Here is a 17,558-nt window from a genome sequence, read left to right on the forward strand (position 1 = left end):
TTTGTAGTGCACTATTTTCCAAGTGCACTGCCACATGTTCTCGGCACTTTTCAATTAATATTTAAACAAACCAGCCGATGTTTCAGATAAGAAACGGAAGTATACGTTTTTAAGAGAAATAGGTCTGAATGTAAGAGCAGTTTTTGGAAGAGTATAGTGTATTATCTATAAGCAGAAGGCATACGTGCATACATATGTATATGGGGAGCTCATATACTTATCAACATACAGTCGCGGTCGCAATATTGGGATATGTCTACTTCGCTGTTTTGAATTATTTTGGAATTCAAATTTTTTTAAAACTTACAGCATTTATTTATATTTATTTTCCTTTATTGGCTTGAAGTGAGATAAAAGAATCTCTGATTCGCTGGAATTCGGAATCGAACCACAAGCGGTGGACTCTTTCTTTGGTCAGAAGAAGATGTTCCTGCGGGCTCTAATTGACATCGTACGATGTCCAAATCAGTGCGGCAGCTGCCACTTCCCCGCCTGCGCGGCACCCCGACTTCATCCCCGTTCTGATATGGGAAGTTATTGATTCCATTTAGAGTTTCCTAATGCGGATCGCTGATCAATATATTGGCCACGGGGTTGAACGCTCTACCACACACACACACACTCAGATAGATAGACGCGTACCGCTCACACAGACACGGCCAGATAGGCGGACGTTCTGTTCTGGGTTCGTATGAACCCTCGATGCTCTTTGTGTTTTCAGTCTGAGACTGAGGCAGCTGGCGAGCGGTTGATCGCGCGCTCCAATTCAGCACGAGATTCGCTGGACAGAGATTCACTGTGGTGCTGCTGCAGCAACTGCTGGTGCTGGTGCTGGTGCAACCTGGTTCCGTTTTTCAACCAGATTGTTGCACAATCGAACGGGTTCATCGGGCGTATACGCAACCAGACGCGTGTATAAATTGCGCATACGTCACGGTGCCGCGACCATTGAACCGCTGCTAGTCAGTTATCGTACGACACTCGACGGTTGACAACGCCGAATCTCAGGTGTTACACCTGGCACTGCTCCACCAATGGGCTACGACGACGTCATCACCCACCTGGGTGAATTCGGACCGTATCAAAAGCGCATCTACTACCTTCTCTGCCTGCCGGCCATCGTCTGTGCCTTCCACAAGCTGGCCGGCGTGTTCCTGCTGGCCAAACCCGACTTCCGATGTGCCCTGCCATACGAAAATGGCAGTACCTATGAACTATCGCCCCACCTGTGGAACCTGTCGTATCCGCCGAATGAGAGGTGCTCCTACTACGATGTGGATTATACGGAGGAATACCTGAATGGCAGCATTCCACGGAGCAGCAACGAAACCAAGACCTGTTCCAGCTACGTTTACGATCGGAGCAAGTATCTCAATAGTGCCGTGACCGAGTGGGACATGGTCTGCAGTCGAAGCCTGCTGAGTGCCACCAGTGATTCGCTCTTCATGCTGGGCGTGCTCCTGGGCAGCTTCATCTTTGGCCAGATGTCCGACAAGCTGGGACGCAAGCCCACCTTCTTCGCCTCGCTGGTGCTTCAGCTAATCTTCGGCGTTTTGGCTGGCGTGGCACCCGAGTACTTTAGCTACACGATTTCCCGTTTGATTGTGGGCGCCACCACTTCGGGAGTCTTCCTGGTTGCCTATGTCATTGCCCTGGAGATGGTGGGCTCCTCGTATCGCCTCTTTGCCGGCGTGGCCATGCAGATGTTCTTCTCCGTGGGCTTTATGCTCACTGCTGGCTTTGCCTACTTCATCCACGACTGGCGTTGGCTCCAGATTGCTCTAACCTTGCCGGGACTTCTCTTCCTCTGCTACTACTGGATCGTTCCGGAGTCTGCCCGTTGGCTCTTGATGAAGGGTCGCAAGGATGAGGCCTTTGTGATCATCGAGAAGGCGGCCAAGGAGAACAAGGTGGAGGTGCCCAACGAAATCTACGAGCAGCTGGTGGACGAGGTGGCCGAAAAGAAGAAGCAGGACGAGATGGCGGCCTCCCAACCAGCGGCCACTGTGTTCGATCTCCTGCGCTATCCCAATCTTCGACGGAAAACCCTGCTCATCTTCTTCGATTGGTTCGTGAACAGTGGCGTTTACTACGGCCTGTCGTGGAACACCAACAATCTGGGTGGAAACCAATTGGTTAACTTTATGATCTCTGGTGGCGTGGAAATTCCCGGCTATGTGCTGCTCCTCTTCACTTTGAACCGTTGGGGTCGTCGCTCCATCCTGTGCGGCACCATGATGGTGGCCGGAGTTAGTCTTCTGGCCACCATCTTCGTGCCGAGCGACATGAATTGGCTGATCATTGCCTGCGCCATGATAGGAAAGCTGGCCATTACTTCGTCGTATGGAACCATCTACATATTCTCGGCGGAACAGTTCCCGACTGTGGTGCGGAATGTGGGTCTGGGAGCCTCCTCCATGGTGGCTCGAGTGGGTGGCATTCTGGCACCCTACCTAAAACTGCTGGGCGAGATCTGGCGACCGCTTCCGCTGATCATCTGCGGAGCACTGTCGCTCACCGCTGGCCTGCTGTCCCTGCTCCTGCCGGAGACCCTTAACAAACCCATGCCGGAGACCATCGAGGATGGGGAGAACTTCGGCAAGAAGCCGGCGCCGCAAGAAACCGCCGAGGAGGGCGGCACCCAGGAGCTGTCCGGGATGCTCAACGGAAAGTCGAGCTAATTGCGAGACGACGAGCACTTAATCACTCAATCTACACTGATGGCCTCAATTGGTCATTTCAACGAATTTAAGCATTCAGCGCACTTCCATTTCTCCAGCGATGTATATTGTACAATTCATTCCATTTTCTCAGCTCTATTTGTTTACCTTTACAAGCGATTTAATAAAAGTCGAGAATATTTAAATCGTATTTGCACACAAGTCGCAGTCTGTTCAACGAACTTTGTGACAACTTTGTTTATTGAGGCGGTTCACCGTCGGTGAGACGATAATATAAATTCGCTCATTAAAAGAATTAGGTCTAAATGGTCGGCTGATAAGAAAACGCAATAATCTCATTGAGTGCAATCTCCTAGTGCACTTGCCCGCTAGCGGAACATTCAAATTCAAACATTTTTACTCATTAATCGAGTTAATAAAGTTCACTTCACATATCAGTGGTTGTGAGTGATAAAACTGATTACTGTCAACGCTGTCCATTGATAAGAAAATCAAAGCCACAAAACTCACATGGTCACAACCCTCAGTATGTTCAATTTAATGGACTGATCTAGTTTATCTAATTTATGGTTCAACGACCTTACACATATTGAATATGGAACTGGGATATTCGAATATTTATGAGCCGTGTAATAATTTGATACCCCTCAAACGTTGAAATAAAAAACATTTCCTAAATGTTATATTACTTGACTAATTCACCGATAAAAAGTTTTAGTTTTGATTAAACTTATCGTGTATGTGAGTTGTGGCGTGATGTCGTTGAGCAAATGGGTTATAAATTAAAACAAAAGATTATGCCATAGTCGAGCTCCCCGACTATCAGATACCCGTTACTTAGATAGTGTGAATGCGAACGCGAAATTTCTTAATTTTGGGATATCGATAGATATTGGGGAATAAGCGATTAAACCGCCCAAAACTGCCACGCCCACATTTTTGCATAGTTTTATTGATCGTGTAAATTTCTATCGATTTGACAAAAAACTTTTTGCCACGCCCACTCCAACGCCCTAAAGCCGTAACGGGCTCGGAAAACTCGACTATAGCTTAATCTCTTTTTATTTTAATTATTCTAATGGCAGCCCAAAAGTATGCCACACATCAGAAACAGCGTTTTCAAACTTTGCCTGTGCATGTCAAACTGTCTTGGCGCAAGTTTTCAAATTTCTCAGTGAAATGAAGTGAGCATACAAATTGTTGGCCGGTCTAAATGGATTTGCCCTTCGGCACACAGACCCCCGAACTAGATGTACTGATTGTGGGCGGGGGCCTTTCGGGCCTGTCCTCTGCCCTGAAAATCCTGGCCTTGGAGAGCACCCTGAAGGTGAGGATGATTGAGGCTAGCGATGGCTTGGGCGGCCTGATGGGCCAGAACAGCACCCGACTGGTGGATGCAGCACAGCAGGACATGCTGGCCCTCCTCACCCTCATTCACTTGTCACCGCGGCGGCGGCGGAGCATCAGTGGCAGACTTCGGAGATGCTGGGATCTGGATCGTGGACTCACAGCTCTGCCGGCAAAATTCGAACTAGGACGATACATCGAGATGCTGGACTTGCGGATGCCCAAGTTTCGCTCGAAACGATTCAAGTGGGTTGAATTAAATCTAAAGAATTTGTTAGATTTGCACAGGTTTACGACTCATTTTCTAGTCTTCGGGAACGAGTGTCCAACATGGAACAGCACATTTGCCACCATTTGTTCTTCAGCAAGTCGAGGAACTTCATGTTGAACCTGGTGCAGCTGGTCTGCGGTGTTCCTGCCAATGAGGTGGACTACGATGTCTTTATGTCCGTCTGCAGCTCCTGTGGAGGTCTCAAAATGCTGATTGACTTGTAAGTTGCTGGATGCTACAAAGTATTTATATTATGTCTATATTTTCCTGCTTACTTTTTATGATTCAGCTTCTGACAGTTAAGTGTTTTTAATGATGAATGATTACAACATTGTATGTCGCAATTTTAAAAGCTAAGGTGTTAAAAACAGTAATTAAAACATAAAGGCAGTACTTTTACTATGGATAACACGGTTAGATAACGCACTAAAAAGCAGAGCACAGTTGAAATTGATTGATTACTTGAAATAGTTACATTTTATAGGTCACGTATGTGTCAGCAGTCTGATTGATTTGATTCCGTACATCTAAAAGGAGGGGTTATAAATATCATATAATTAATTACCTTATTAAATGATAATTACACCCCTTATGTAGCTACTTCACCTACCCCACAAGCTTCGATGAGATATCCACTCAGATGCTGATAGAGAACATTTTGGAGCAGCTGCAGTTCATCAAGATTATCCTAAACTGCAGAGCCGTCAGATTGGAGCACTTTAAGAACTATGTCCAGGTGACGGATGATCAGGGTAACAAGCACACGGCTCAGGCTGCGATCCTGGCCATTCCCTGGAACAAGGTGCAGAAGTTGCAGTTCGAGCCGCGCATACCAAAGGTCTTCCTCCCAAGGACGACATCCAGATCTGGCCAAAAGCAACGCCAGGTGATCAGCCAGTTTCAGTTGCGATACGGGAAGTCCGTTTGGACGGATCTCGGTTACTCCGGCAACTTTCTCAGCTCCCAGCCGCTGGTCAGTGGTCACGAGTGTCGGATGTCCAGCTTTTGCGGCTACGTGCTGCACTCGCCGGAGGATCAGGACGAAGTGCTGCAAGATGTCGTCGATCTGCTGGCCGAACACTTCGGCGAGGAGATGCGCCAGCCACTGGAGTGCCAGTGCTTCACGGACGAGCTGAATGTGGCGCAGCACAAGCCGCAGACCAAGCCCTGGCATCGGGTCATTTGGTCCAGTTCCTCTGCCGTGGGCACCAGCTATCGCAGCCTGATGGGCGGTGCGGTGCAGAGTGGCTTCCGGGCGGCGGTGAATGCCGTCTTTGTGGTGCGACCCCAGGTGGTCAGCTGGAAGGACATGCTTGTCGATCGGCCAAAGAATGGCCAGGATGTTGTCTCCGCCGGCAGAATCAGGGGACTCCTCAGTCGCCTCAATCTCTACAATGTCACCTTCTACAGCTTCTTTGTGATCGGACTCATCTGGTTGCTGAACCTGGGTTATGCCAGGTCAATCTAGGGAATTACCACACCTATGTACCTATCTATAGAAATTAAATGCTTGTTTTTGAATGCCTTTAGTCGGAGTCCTAGTCTCGAAAATCAAAAGTCGAGTGGAATGTCTTAAGTGGGCTCATTGAGTTTAGCAACGCCTAGATTTCTATGAATTCGTGAACAATTCCGGGCAATCATTCACTTAAGCTTCGCCAACGCCTGGATGGCTAAATTGTGCTGTCGTTATAAGTAGAAATTATCATTATTATCCATACAATGTGTGTGTGGGGGTAAGTACTTAAGAACACATTATAATATACATAATATAATACATGCAGATCATTTTTATTGTGCAAAATCATTTAATTATAAGGCCAGTTATTGCTTCAGATGCGTTTTATTCCATAGGTATGTGTATCTTTTACGTCTTAATGTATCTTATATTACATTTTAGAGCAAAAATAAAGTAGCTTACTATCTTTATTTGCTGTGCTATATTTAAATTGGGCTTGAATCTTCTTAAAGTGCAATATATCTTTTTATGAGAAAGCATATCGCATTATAAAGAATTCTGTCTGATTACGTTGATATTATTAGATTAGCTCTGAATGGATTGACCGATGTGGCCTGAAAGGGGATAGCTTGGAGTAAATAAGCCAGAATAGTACACTTCCGCACCGAACTGCACGTGCGTTTGGAAAACAATGGAGGTTCTGGAATCGAAATAATGCCGGGGTTCGCCCCAAAACGAATTGCTAATGGCGGCACGCCCATGTGCATCACAGCGACCCATCAACTGAAGCTCCAATTAAGACTAGAATGTATAGAGGGTATGGCTAGAACCGTTAGTGCGGCTAGAACGGCTAACTTACGGATGAATAGAATGCGCCTGGGAAGCGAATAAAGCCGAACAAGTGAGCAGCAATTGCGGCAAGGCTAAAATTAGAATGCGATAACAAGGGCAATCATAATTGAAGTGCACGGGATACTCGTACTATATGTAGATGCCACAATGCGATCCCAAGCCATCATCACCCTTCAATGTCAATCTCCATATATGCCCGCTGGGTTAGCCAGTTAAGATATTGACGTCGTTCGATCGATCGACTGATTGAGCTCAATTGATCTTGGCCAGAGTTGAGGACTCTCGATGCTGGATGCGATAAGCCAGGTTAACCTTAATCGAATCACCTGATAAGCGGGTCACTGCTCAGAGAGATCTGGTTCTATGCCATCCCAGCGTTTCAAAGTTCCGGTTCGATTTGGTTTCCATGCAAACTCTATTCTATGCCAACGGCGGTGGGATTTATTCACAAATTAGTCGCGAGAATAACAAAATATGAGTAGGCATTATTTCCACATTGTAAACAAGCATTCCATTCAGCAGTTTTTCCAAACGTATGCTACTAGCGCAACTCGAAAACACAAAATACAAAATACACGAAACACAAAAGCACAAAATGTAAACATTAAACGGACTCTCGAATTTTATCAAGAAAGCAAATGGGAAAATGGTAATGAAATTCAGAGACAACAGCACTAAACGGCCTGCTAATGTAAATGTATCGCGGGGTTCGGGTAGCGCGATTGTAATGTATCTGACGGATTCGGGAGAGGGAGCGAGTGCGACCATGTGTTCAAGTGTTCGGGAGTGTATTTAAATGTTTTCATGTTCTTCTACGCATTTCGAATGAGCAATCCGAGTGAAAACGTTGCGTTGTTGGTAAAAAAAAGTGGGAAAAATTATACATATTATATGCCTTTTTTTCAATTTTAAATAAGATAATTTATAGTAGCCTAAAAAGGTTAATAACATCATTGTTGAACAGATGACCAAACAGTTGTTATTGCATTAGCCCTAAATAATCCAAATTTGAAGTCTAATTATATGTTTATACTTATTCTGGAAATTTGACAACAGCTGCCACACAAAAACATGCAAATTTTTGGTAATTGCTTTGTTTTAAAAATATTCACTTGTTTCAAAAAAAATCATTGCTTTCTTTGGTTGTTCGCAGAGTGCGCACTTATCGACATTCGCTAAGAATTGCTCTCTTTGGACGCCCAACGACTGCGATTTCAATTTTTTTTAAATATTTTTTCTTGTTAATAATGCCTGCACCCGAATCCAAAAAGTAAGCAACATAAGTCCGAGTATTTGGATCGCCAAGAGCCGAACGAACGCGAGTGGATGGATCGGCGCTACTAAGGCACTGACCGAGTGCGATGTTAGTACCGCCCCAGTGCTTCCTCCTCCTCCGCTGGCCCCTCCTCCTGGCCAGACACACCGCTCCCCCCACAATCCTCCAATGGATCGGCGGCATACAAAACGCGGCGATCGGCCTCCCGTGGGCTTAGTTTGTGAGACGCTCCCGAGGCGACAAGTAGTTGATAGCGAAGATCGGCGAATACCAAAAACCGGCAGGCAAACGCAACTGCACGCGCTGCTGCAGCAATAGCAGCACCATAGATACAAGGCAGTGAAAAGAATATCCCAACGGAAAATATATCATTACATTTTCATGTTTATTTTAACTTGGGGAAAATTCGGTTCGGCAAACAACAAGCGGCGTTGGTAAAGAGAAAGAAAAACGTGTCGCCGTCCGTCAAAAGTGAAGCGCTCCCATGTGCTGCTGCATTGGCAATTGAAAAAACATAAACAGAAAATAGAAACAGAATATAGAAAATATATAGATAAACACAGCCACTGCAGGAACGACAAGCAACCCGAAAAAAATAAAAAATAAATAAATAAATATATTTCGACCTGCAGTCGAGGGCGAAAGTGAAAGTGTACATCTCTTATCTCTCACCTCTGCCCAAAGTGAATGCACTCCGGAGGAGCTACAATACCAGGTTCCTAATCCCGCGATTCGTATCAGAATTCAAATCCGCAGATCTGTGTTTTTTGCACGAGTTCAAAAATAGATTGCACAGCCGAGGAATTCAAGTTCAGTGGCAGAGGCAGAACCTCCCGAGCAATCTGAACATTTCGTTTGCGTGGGGTCAGTCGTCTGCCTCATACAACACCATTATCATCATCATCAACATCATCGTCGTCTTCAGAGTCTGCGACAGAGAGAAAGATTTCGAATTTTGAATAGCCCAAGTTGAAGCATCATCATGACTCAATCCAAGGAGAATCCGGAGAAGAATCGCGAGCTGATCAGCGAGGAAAGCATGAAGGATCTGCTCACCAAGCAGCTGGAAGTGGTGGGCAGTGGCGGGGCATTTGTGTGGTAAGTGGAATGCACTGCGAGAAAAGTCTACTTTAGTTTAAAATGTGGTTTTTATAAAGATCAGTTATTCTTATGCCCGCCAGTTAAAATATCTACTTTTATCATAAGATTAAGATTATATATATACTCTATATAGTTTAAATTTAGTACTTTCATTCTTAAAAGTAAATAATGCTTAATGGGAGCAGCTGATAATTGAGGTTACAACTTTTCAACGATTTTTTTTCGGATCAATGGAATAAAGGAGTCATATTGCTGCCATAATTCGATCCAAGTTGAGGAAGTCACTTTGCAACTCAACTCGAATCACGTTCCACTTGACCCAGTTCATAATGAATGCAATGAACCAGCTTTTAGAAGGCTGAGTTTTTAGAATTCGTTGACATTACTCAGGGTGGTGCACTTTTCTCCCCTGACTTAGAGCTAATACAGATTTAATTGGTTTTTCTGCTTGATTGATCGCTCTGATTGAGCCCGAGTTGAATGCAGCTCCCTTTTAAGCCACAAACTAATCAGCACAATTCCAACTAAAATCAATTAGGTTTAAGCTATGCTATGCTGAGCAAAAAGGGGCTTCCTGGTGTTAATTTTAGGACGGGATCGAAGACGACTCACCGCCCAGCTGTGTGTGGCTTCCAATCGAGGGGCCAACGGTCATGTGAGTGCTCGTCGGCATGGACGGTATGGCATTTAAATATAGCACGGAAATCTGGCCTATCAGTGTGCATATACATTGAATATGTGTAGTAATACATTTCCACTAGGCTCAATCGTGGTTGATAAGGCACTTTGTGAATCGAAATCGGGCGATGTGCGATTGAGTACCGGTTCCATTACCCAGATCGCTACGGGGACATGAAACCAGTCCGTCCCATCTGATATGATCACTGGGTAGACTGCGTAGAGGACGTTCAACTGATTCACTGGAGGAAGTCCTACTGCCAAGTGACTTGAATGCTGATGATATTCGCGGAACTTTACGTGGCTTAGTGGGTGGGGGAGTCACGTGAAATAAAAAATCGGATGGATATGTAAATATTGCGCACAACGTTCCGGTTGCCCGATTTGTATAATGATTAACGACGACACTGCCGTTCGCGCAAAACATACATATATGCTCTCCGGCGGATCTTTAACTGCCATTAAGTGATTATGTGATCAGCATAGCTAGTTCACAACTACCGAATATTTCGCCCACAACCTTCACAGCTTTGTTTTTACTCCGTTGTTGTGATCGTTGCCATTATTTGCATTCCGATGAGCAGTTAGCCAAGCGGTGTCAATGTGCCACCAATTCGATTGGAGTTGCGTGTTGTAAACAATTTATCCGGATACGAGATAGAGTATCTGCGAAAACAATATCCCAATTAGCAGTCAAGTGAAATATACGTAATTGGCAAATAACTGAGTGTAACCTAAGTACTTAGATCCCCTATCCCTCCTCAGGGCGATCTTCTTCCTGTGTGTCACCCCCAATATACTGAATGGATTCCATGTGTCATCCTACACGCTGCTGGGCCACCTGCCCGATGACCAGTGGTGCGGCATTCCGGAGCTGCAGGACACCAACTGGACACACGCCCAGAAGCGTGAGATTGCCGGCAAGGGATTGGATTCGGGCGGTTGCACCGTGTGGGACTGGAACTATGGCCACCTGGCCAAGATGTCCTACGAGGCGGCCCTGAACTACACCGGCCATCTGTCGCAGATTTCCCCGCCGGCTGAGGTGTCATGCCGTGTGAAGGGGCAACATGAGTTCGCCCATCCGGAGACCACCTTCGTTGCGGACTGGGATCTCACCTGCGACCGGAGCATCCAGCGTACCTCCGCCCAGGTTTCCATATCGCTGGGCAAGTTCTGCGGATCCTTCTCCTTTGGTATCCTGGCTGACAAGTGAGTCTTTGCATAACTTCTTGATAAGGGTTAAAGCAATGTCTGATGTTTGGTTTTCCGGCAGATTTGGTCGCAAAACCTCATTCACCCTGGGCGCAGCCTTCTTTATTGTGGGCAGTTTCTTCTGTACCTTCTCGCCCTGGTACAGCCTCTTCCTGGCAGGACGTTTCGCACTAGGAGCAGCCTCCTCTGGTCTGTTCTATCCAGCATTTACCATGAGTAAGTTCGTAACTATATGCTATACTTCTTTAATTAGTTTCTGTATATTATTTTAGTCGTGGAGAACATCTGCTTGAAGCATCGTTCCTGGATGTCTATTGCCTTCTCAGCCTCCTATCCGGTGGGCATGATCATCCTGGCCATTCTTGGCTACGTCATCCAACCGTGGAGGCATCTGCAACTGGCTCTCACCATTCCCTCGCTGCTGCTCATTCTAAACTGCTAGTGAGTGATCCTAATCCCATTTAGATTCATCAATCCCTGTAACCGAGCACATTTCCCCTCAGCCTGATGAGTGAGTCACCCCGCTGGCTGATCTCGAATCAAAGATATGATCGCGTCTACAAGATTCTCTTCAGACAGCCCAGCCACTACCAAATTCAGCCCGCCGTTGCAGCCCCATCTCAAGTCGCCAGCGATAAGAAGTCGGTGAGTGCAAAGTCCCTGAAACATATACCTATATGTTTGCATCAGTGCATCTGATTGCTAAGTGGAGTGCTGATGGAATGCTCTACCATTGTAGCTGGAGCCCGAAGAGGGATTCTCCTTTGGTCAGAAACTGAAGAATGGTCCCCTGAAGTCCATCATCGAGCTGTATGCCAACTCCAAGGTGCGCAGGATGATCTTTGCCTCGTATTTCATGTTCTGCGTCACTTCGCTGAGTTACTATGTGACGGGTAAGTTCAGTCTATAAGGATTCTCATCTCTATGTTATGTGATCTTTCATTCTCCTGCAGCTCTCAATGCCGCCAACCTGTCGGTGTCCAGATACCTCTACATCATAGGCACCGGTCTGGTGGATATACCCTCCTATCTCGTCCCTGTGATAATGCTGCGCTTCACGGGCCGTCGCCTCACCACCATGTTCCTGTTCCTATGGACCGGCGTGTCCTTGCTACTGGTCCTTGCTGTTCCCGCCGGCAGCACCACCTGGATCGTGGCCTTCGCTATGCTGGGTCGCTTTGGCATTAGCGCCACCTACTCCGTGGTCACGCTCTACACAGCTGAGCTGTATCCCACCCAGATAAGAAACTCGGCATTGGGAACCTGCTCCACCTTCGCCCATGTGGGCTCCATTTCGGCACCGTATGTGGTCGATGTCCTTGGAGCTCTGGGCTGGTACATTCCAACAACGATTTGCGGCTGCTGCGTTCTAGTAGCTGGCCTACTGACTCTCACACTTCCGGAAACGGGAACGGGAAAGCTGTCCGACAAAGTTGAGAGCAGTGCGTCCTCCACTCCGACGGAGCCGGCCGAGAAACAGTGATGACAGCAATAGGTTAAGTTCCATTTCCACGACTAAACTGATTAACTACTTTTTAAGGTATACCAACATAGGTATTACGACCCAAAAACTTCTGTACCTCCAACTGCCTTTCGCTATTTTAAATGTTTTACAATCGGAAACACTTTCAAAAAGAAAAACAATTAATAGTTGAAATGGAAGTGCTCTAAAGAAAAGACAAAACTGATAAAGAAAGTCGTGAAAATGGTTAGTTAGTCTAATATAAATCTAGCTATATATACCTACAGTAATTAAGCGTAAGTTTGTTAGTTTCTGCTATTCCTGCATTGTTTAAGTAAATATTCATAATTGTGTTTCTGTTTGATATCGCATAATAAATATACTATTTATATGTACGTGATCGCCAGAGATCTAGGACTGCATCAGTAGTTGGACCCAATCGTAGTAGGGCCTGGTCACTGTATAGATGCTTGGCATGCCTGGGATGCCGCAAGTGAGTCCGTGGGACACCAGGCCGTAGATATAGTCCTTGCCGCCATATGGACAGATTAGCGGACCGCTTTTAATAGGAAACAATCAAATTAATTAGGCACTAAGCTTGTTAGAAAATGATCCCTGGCTTACCCTGAATCTCCCTGACAGGAGTCCTGATTGTTGCCCAGGGCACACACCGTATTGGCCCCGTTTTGTGGCGCCCAGATGTGTCCTATAATATCGCGGCACTTTTGATTATCAATCACGCGAACTTCCGCCTCGAAAAGTTTCTTCTGACATGGTCCAGCGTGATGGGTTGCTCCATAGCCAATAATGCGACAGGATTCTATGCAAACTAGGGATTAGTATCGCACTCAACTCGGATGCTGTTTAATCATACCATTTTGGTCCGGTTTCATGCCATGTGGCGGAAGTTGAGCGTATTGTAAGCCATTGCCGAAATCACTCCAGTATCGACGTTTCATATAAAGCAGAGCTATATCATTCCGAAAGTTGGATCTGCCATAAACGATAATCTGTACTATTACGATCTTAAGAAAAGAGTCTCTCCAAATAATAAATCTCCCTTGAGGAGGAGTATTAAACTTGACTCAAGTGATTACTCACGGTTGGAAGTAAATATACTCGACGCTCTCCAGACCATATGGCTCCAGCTGCCCAATGTTTTCAATATTCTCATAGCCAATAAAGGCAGCAATGTTGTGAATGTTTCTTCAGATAGAGCAAACTTGATATTGGCAATTAATGAAGAGGACCTAACTTACTTCCTCCAAACGCAGTGAGCTGCGGATAGAATCCAACGATCGCTTATTAGGCTGCCACCGCAAAAGTGTTGATAAGAAACTCCACTTGTGGTATTTCCCGTGATTACATCTTCCAATGAGACCATGAACGGATATTTACTTGTGCTGCCTTTAAGTAGAAGTGGAGCTTTAAATTAGAAGTCTAAGCTGAAAATTGTAAGTGAAGTACTGCCCACGGTTGACACGATCCGACCTCCGACAATGGGCACCGCGTGACAGGATTCAAGCACAGAAATAATGAAGAAACTATGAAGAAGCCAGTAAAACCAACTCCACGGGCTGAGATCTAAAGCAGCCTTCATAGTTGGGCTTTGAAAAGACACTGGCATATGACCGCCAGCGGGTTGCTAATACAGTTACTATGCAAATACAAGTATAAAAAAGCATTCAAACAAAAGCCAAGCTGTGCAAATATTTCCAATTCCAATGCGCTGGTAAATTGTTTTCAAATCTCGGGCCGGCGTCATCACGGTCTATGTATGTGTAGATTTTGCATTTACTCTTTGGCCAGGCAATAATTAGGATTCCCCAAAAAGTTATAGGTTCACAAAATTATTGAAATTAACTTAATTAGATAAAAGTAACGTCTTTTGAAACTTTTGCCTGTGTGGCAACGCTTCACTTCCGGAGTATCGATAACCGTGGCGGGTCGACAATCGACATATCGATACTATTGGTAATGGTAATCTCATCTCGAAAGTAATCAGCTGTTGGTGAAGTAGAAGCATTTGATTTTACTATTGTAAGAGAAAAATGCAAGATTTGAGGAACGCCGACACGCTGCGCCTGCCAAATGGCGACGGAGCAGCAGCCAACGACGAGGTGAAGTCGCCGTTTCTGATCGGCGTGGCCGGCGGAACGGCCAGCGGCAAGTCCACCGTGTGCAAAAAGATCATGGAGCAACTTGGGCAGGCGGAAATGGATCACACGCAGCGCCAGGTGGTGTCCATCAGCCAGGACAGCTTCTACCGCGAACTGACGCCCGCCGAGAAGGCCAAGGCCCAGAAGGGCCTCTTCAACTTCGATCATCCGGATGCCTTTAATGAGGAGCTTATGTACAGCACGCTTCAGAACATCCTAAAGGGCCATAAAGTGGAGATACCCAGCTACGACTACCGCACCAACTCGCTGTGAGTTTGGGGATGTGTAAATTCCTTTCTTCTTTTAAGCATACTGAATGCTGAATCCATTTACTGGAGTACAATCTCATAAGTTCTAATAATAACTTGTTTTTCCCGCAGCGACTTTGAAAACGTTCTGGTTATCTACCCAGCCGATGTGGTCTTGTTCGAGGGCATCTTGGTATTTTATTTCCCCAAGATACGCGAACTGTTCCACATGAAGCTGTTCGTGGACACAGACTCCGATACCAGATTGGCCAGGAGAGGTAAGTTGTGGCTTGTGGCATGATTTGAAATAACCCTTGTAATAAACCTTTCGTTAGTGCCACGTGATATCAATGAGCGTGGTCGGGACCTGGATGCTGTGCTCACCCAGTATATGACCTTCGTAAAGCCGGCTTTCGAGGAGTTCTGCTCGCCCGTAAGTTGAGCCCATACCACATGTGCCATATAATGGAACTAATAGACCCTGCCCATTTCAGACGAAAAAGTTTGCTGACGTTATTATACCACGAGGCGCCGACAACACAGGTGAGGCAGCAGCACCCACACTCCTATTCACTTCAACTTACTTTCTATGCGCCCCCACAATACACACTCTTACACATAAAGCGTTTCTAGTGTTTCGTTGAGTTGGTTGCCTATAACCATAGTTTTAGAAATGGTTCTTTTGTTTCTGGTTCTATTAATCCGTCTGGGGACAACAAACCCTTATCACACAGATTGCTTGATGTTTACAAATATTTATATAAGTACTATATGCCTATCAACATTTCTACCCCCTACTTGTTTTTCCGTCATCTCTGTTAATTGTATCTCTTGCGTTACTATTTTTTTTTGTTGTTTTCGTTTTGTTCCTGTTGTTTTATTGTATTTCTTGCAGTTGCCATTGATCTTATTGTACACCATATCGGGGAGATTCTCGCCACTACCAACAGCGCACAGCACAGCAACACAGTCAGGGTAGCGGCGTCTAGCATGAAGCGAGATCACTAAACGCAAATGTAAACAACTCGCTTCTGAGGCGGTCAATTCCTCGTCCTAGCGCCGCGTCTTGAGCTTGTACTAATTGCCAAAAAAAAAAAAAAACTAAAGTCCAAACGCTAAAGAATGATATAGAAACCCGTGGCGCCGCAGCACACTAAGGCAAATGTTCATTAACGAGCGCCGGCATCGCTTCTCATTTGGTCTTCTCATCGTAACCGATTAACGTAGTCCTAAGATTGAAAAGTATCTTTAGTATCTACTCTTGCATATGTTCAACAATACATGGTAGTGTGTATTTAAGCTCGTTTCCGTTCATCAAGATAACCCAACCTGCGATTGCGATTCCAGTCTAACTCTTAAGTTATAGCGAAAAACGTTAAAACTTAACCCCGGTGCCCCAATTGGCTTTCTCCCGAGGATTTAAGCACTCTATCCACCAAACCACACATGTTACATATCTAACTATTGTATCTATGTTTAATGATGCCCGATACTTTGAAAACTACTCTTATCTATCTCTGGTTTGCGAATGTTATTGTAAGCAATTGCTTTATTATGTTTTATAAGCAACATTTTCTTGAATATTTTGTATAAACTCCTGACTAGAATATGTTAATTACTTTGAAATTAAGTAGCTTTGCAAACTTTAAGGATAATTTTTCCGTACTAACCATATTGGAGTAATATTTATCTCATTCCTGAAAATTCACAATTTTTGGTCATATACTTTTTAGATGTTCCTATACATTTTTCTTAGACAATACCTATATCCTTATAAAATATAAGGGCTAATATAAATTAATCATCATTAGTACCGGGCATCTTTGAAGTCGGAACCTGCGACTATAGTGTTATTAAATCGCGTCCCTTTTAAACACCTTTATGCAGTCTCAAATATATACTAATGCAAGACAGTGATTAGCCTATCAAGGCGTGAAGATAAATCGGTGTTTCATTTAGTAAGTACACAACCAGTTTATTGTAAAGCACACTTACTTCAGTCACAAAACACAGTAGCATAACAATTAACAGAACATGCCGCCCAGCTTAGATGCGATTAGGTAATAGATCCCACTAACTAGAGCTAGAATAAGTCCTGGGCTTAGACTAGACCGCTTGGATCGGCGGAGCTCGGGAGGAGCAGCGAGGTAAGTGCATTGTTCCACATTGAGTTGCAATGCTTACGATGGTGCAGCATTTCGATTTGATACTTCCAAACTGAGTGCGAACTAATTGTCCGCTCTTTTCCTTTCAGTGGCCATCGATTTGATCGTTCAGCATATCCGGGACTTCTTAAACAATCGATCTCGGCACGGATCAACCGGAAACATGGCTCTCTACATGAATCTGGATTTGAATGCGACGGGTGCCGGTTTCGCGGGCCCAGGTAAGGCCACCACCCAAAAGGCGCGTCCCCACTAACCACCCGCTGACTGGAGTGAATGATCCGGATTACTAACCAATCAACCAACCAATGCATGCAATCGGACACTTGCTGTGCTGTATATATAGTATCTTCTGTTATGCTTTGTGTTTCCCCGTGAAGATGGAAGTAACCTCGGCACCTACAACGCCATCCGAAGATTCTCCACGATCTGCAAGGAGCTCAACATGCAGGGCAACTATTTCTTTGAGACAAATAAGAACCTGCCGTACCACTAGGATGGGATGGCGTGAGAGTTCCCGGAGCAGTACAAGACACGACGCACATAGGCGATTGTTAATTATCTAACCAAATATTGTACCCATAGACATATTTTTTCAGTAAACACAATTGATTGTTGATGATAAATATTTATGTTTGTCAAAATAC

The 17,558-nt window shown here is 45.2% G+C and overlaps 5 protein-coding genes and 1 long non-coding RNA gene across 9 annotated transcripts; 4 read left to right on the forward strand and 2 right to left on the reverse strand.

Moving 5' to 3' along the window:
- The first annotated feature begins 685 nt into the window (after window positions 1-685).
- Window positions 686-2,866, forward strand: LOC27206481 (organic cation transporter protein). Its single transcript, XM_016177379.3, has one exon. It carries the CDS (start codon window positions 1,035-1,037, stop codon window positions 2,679-2,681), a length of 1,647 nt encoding a protein of 548 aa, XP_016036022.1. The 5' UTR covers window positions 686-1,034; the 3' UTR covers window positions 2,682-2,866.
- Window positions 2,867-3,826: 960 nt separating this feature from the next.
- On the forward strand, window positions 3,827-5,767 carry LOC6729381. Its single transcript, XM_002104660.4, has 3 exons — window positions 3,827-4,274; window positions 4,337-4,519; window positions 4,897-5,767. The coding sequence occupies exons 1-3, from the start codon at window positions 3,895-3,897 to the stop codon at window positions 5,765-5,767; spliced, it is 1,434 nt and encodes a 477-aa protein (XP_002104696.1). The 5' UTR covers window positions 3,827-3,894.
- On the reverse strand, window positions 5,544-7,959 carry LOC120284936. Of its 2 annotated transcripts, XR_005544155.2 has the most exons (3): window positions 6,738-7,959; window positions 6,615-6,678; window positions 5,544-6,556 (listed from the first exon to the last, which is right to left on the reverse strand). It is a non-coding gene; the product is annotated as an uncharacterized LOC120284936 (long non-coding RNA). The 2 variants fall into 2 exon arrangements; XR_006541887.1 differs by having other exon boundaries at window positions 5,544-6,678.
- A 99-nt stretch (window positions 7,960-8,058) lies between these two features.
- Window positions 8,059-12,734, forward strand: LOC6729382 (organic cation transporter protein). Its single transcript, XM_016177380.2, has 7 exons — window positions 8,059-8,981; window positions 10,428-10,874; window positions 10,939-11,093; window positions 11,150-11,318; window positions 11,381-11,522; window positions 11,617-11,770; window positions 11,831-12,734. Exons 1-7 carry the CDS (start codon window positions 8,866-8,868, stop codon window positions 12,358-12,360), a joined length of 1,713 nt encoding a protein of 570 aa, XP_016036023.1. The 5' UTR covers window positions 8,059-8,865; the 3' UTR covers window positions 12,361-12,734.
- LOC6729383 (elastase-1) lies at window positions 12,649-13,978 on the reverse strand. Of its 2 annotated transcripts, none has more exons than XM_016174794.3 (6): window positions 13,807-13,978; window positions 13,599-13,746; window positions 13,441-13,545; window positions 13,214-13,332; window positions 12,964-13,159; window positions 12,649-12,898 (listed from the first exon to the last, which is right to left on the reverse strand). In XM_016174794.3, the coding sequence occupies exons 1-6, from the start codon at window positions 13,964-13,966 to the stop codon at window positions 12,751-12,753; spliced, it is 876 nt and encodes a 291-aa protein (XP_016036026.2). In that variant the 5' UTR covers window positions 13,967-13,978; the 3' UTR covers window positions 12,649-12,750. The 2 variants fall into 2 exon arrangements, with proteins under 2 accessions (XP_016036026.2, XP_016036024.2); XM_016174792.3 differs by having other exon boundaries at window positions 13,810-13,977.
- A 329-nt stretch (window positions 13,979-14,307) lies between these two features.
- On the forward strand, window positions 14,308-17,537 carry LOC6729384 (uridine-cytidine kinase). Of its 2 annotated transcripts, XM_016177381.3 has the most exons (6): window positions 14,308-14,767; window positions 14,879-15,024; window positions 15,082-15,179; window positions 15,241-15,289; window positions 17,001-17,132; window positions 17,292-17,537. In XM_016177381.3, exons 1-6 carry the CDS (start codon window positions 14,391-14,393, stop codon window positions 17,405-17,407), a joined length of 918 nt encoding a protein of 305 aa, XP_016036027.1. In that variant the 5' UTR covers window positions 14,308-14,390; the 3' UTR covers window positions 17,408-17,537. The 2 variants fall into 2 exon arrangements, with proteins under 2 accessions (XP_016036027.1, XP_002104699.1); XM_002104663.4 differs by lacking the exons at window positions 17,001-17,132; window positions 17,292-17,537 and adding an exon at window positions 15,642-16,689 and having other exon boundaries at window positions 14,309-14,767.
- Window positions 17,538-17,558: the final 21 nt, after the last annotated feature.

The sequence above is a fragment of the Drosophila simulans genome, chromosome 3R (genome assembly GCF_016746395.2).
Source record: "Drosophila simulans strain w501 chromosome 3R, Prin_Dsim_3.1, whole genome shotgun sequence".
NCBI lineage: Eukaryota > Metazoa > Arthropoda > Insecta > Diptera > Drosophilidae > Drosophila > Drosophila simulans.

What these genes read in the sequence shown, in the direction of transcription:
- LOC27206481 (XM_016177379.3), top strand. Translation starts at nt 1,035, where the DNA reads ATGGGCTACGACGACGTCATCACCCACCTGGGTGAATTCGGACCGTAT.
- LOC6729381 (XM_002104660.4), top strand. Translation starts at nt 3,895, where the DNA reads ATGGATTTGCCCTTCGGCACACAGACCCCCGAACTAGATGTACTGATT. An exon ending in TTTCGCTCGAAACGATTCAA is followed by an intron (nt 4,275 to 4,336) that starts GTGGGTTGAATT and finishes CTCATTTTCTAG; the next exon opens with TCTTCGGGAACGAGTGTCCA. An exon ending in CTCAAAATGCTGATTGACTT is followed by an intron (nt 4,520 to 4,896) that starts GTAAGTTGCTGG and finishes CCCCTTATGTAG; the next exon opens with CTACTTCACCTACCCCACAA.
- LOC6729382 (XM_016177380.2), top strand. Translation starts at nt 8,866, where the DNA reads ATGACTCAATCCAAGGAGAATCCGGAGAAGAATCGCGAGCTGATCAGC. An exon ending in AGTGGCGGGGCATTTGTGTG is followed by an intron (nt 8,982 to 10,427) that starts GTAAGTGGAATG and finishes ATCCCTCCTCAG; the next exon opens with GGCGATCTTCTTCCTGTGTG. An exon ending in TTTGGTATCCTGGCTGACAA is followed by an intron (nt 10,875 to 10,938) that starts GTGAGTCTTTGC and finishes GTTTTCCGGCAG; the next exon opens with ATTTGGTCGCAAAACCTCAT.
- LOC6729383 (XM_016174794.3), bottom strand. Translation starts at nt 13,966, where the DNA reads ATGCCAGTGTCTTTTCAAAGCCCAACTATGAAGGCTGCTTTAGATCTC. An exon ending in GATCGTGTCAACCGTGGGCA is followed by an intron (nt 13,747 to 13,806) that starts GTACTTCACTTA and finishes TTCTACTTAAAG; the next exon opens with GCAGCACAAGTAAATATCCG. An exon ending in GCTCACTGCGTTTGGAGGAA is followed by an intron (nt 13,546 to 13,598) that starts GTAAGTTAGGTC and finishes CTCTATCTGAAG; the next exon opens with AAACATTCACAACATTGCTG.
- LOC6729384 (XM_016177381.3), top strand. Translation starts at nt 14,391, where the DNA reads ATGCAAGATTTGAGGAACGCCGACACGCTGCGCCTGCCAAATGGCGAC. An exon ending in GACTACCGCACCAACTCGCT is followed by an intron (nt 14,768 to 14,878) that starts GTGAGTTTGGGG and finishes TTTTTCCCGCAG; the next exon opens with CGACTTTGAAAACGTTCTGG. An exon ending in TCGAGGAGTTCTGCTCGCCC is followed by an intron (nt 15,180 to 15,240) that starts GTAAGTTGAGCC and finishes TGCCCATTTCAG; the next exon opens with ACGAAAAAGTTTGCTGACGT.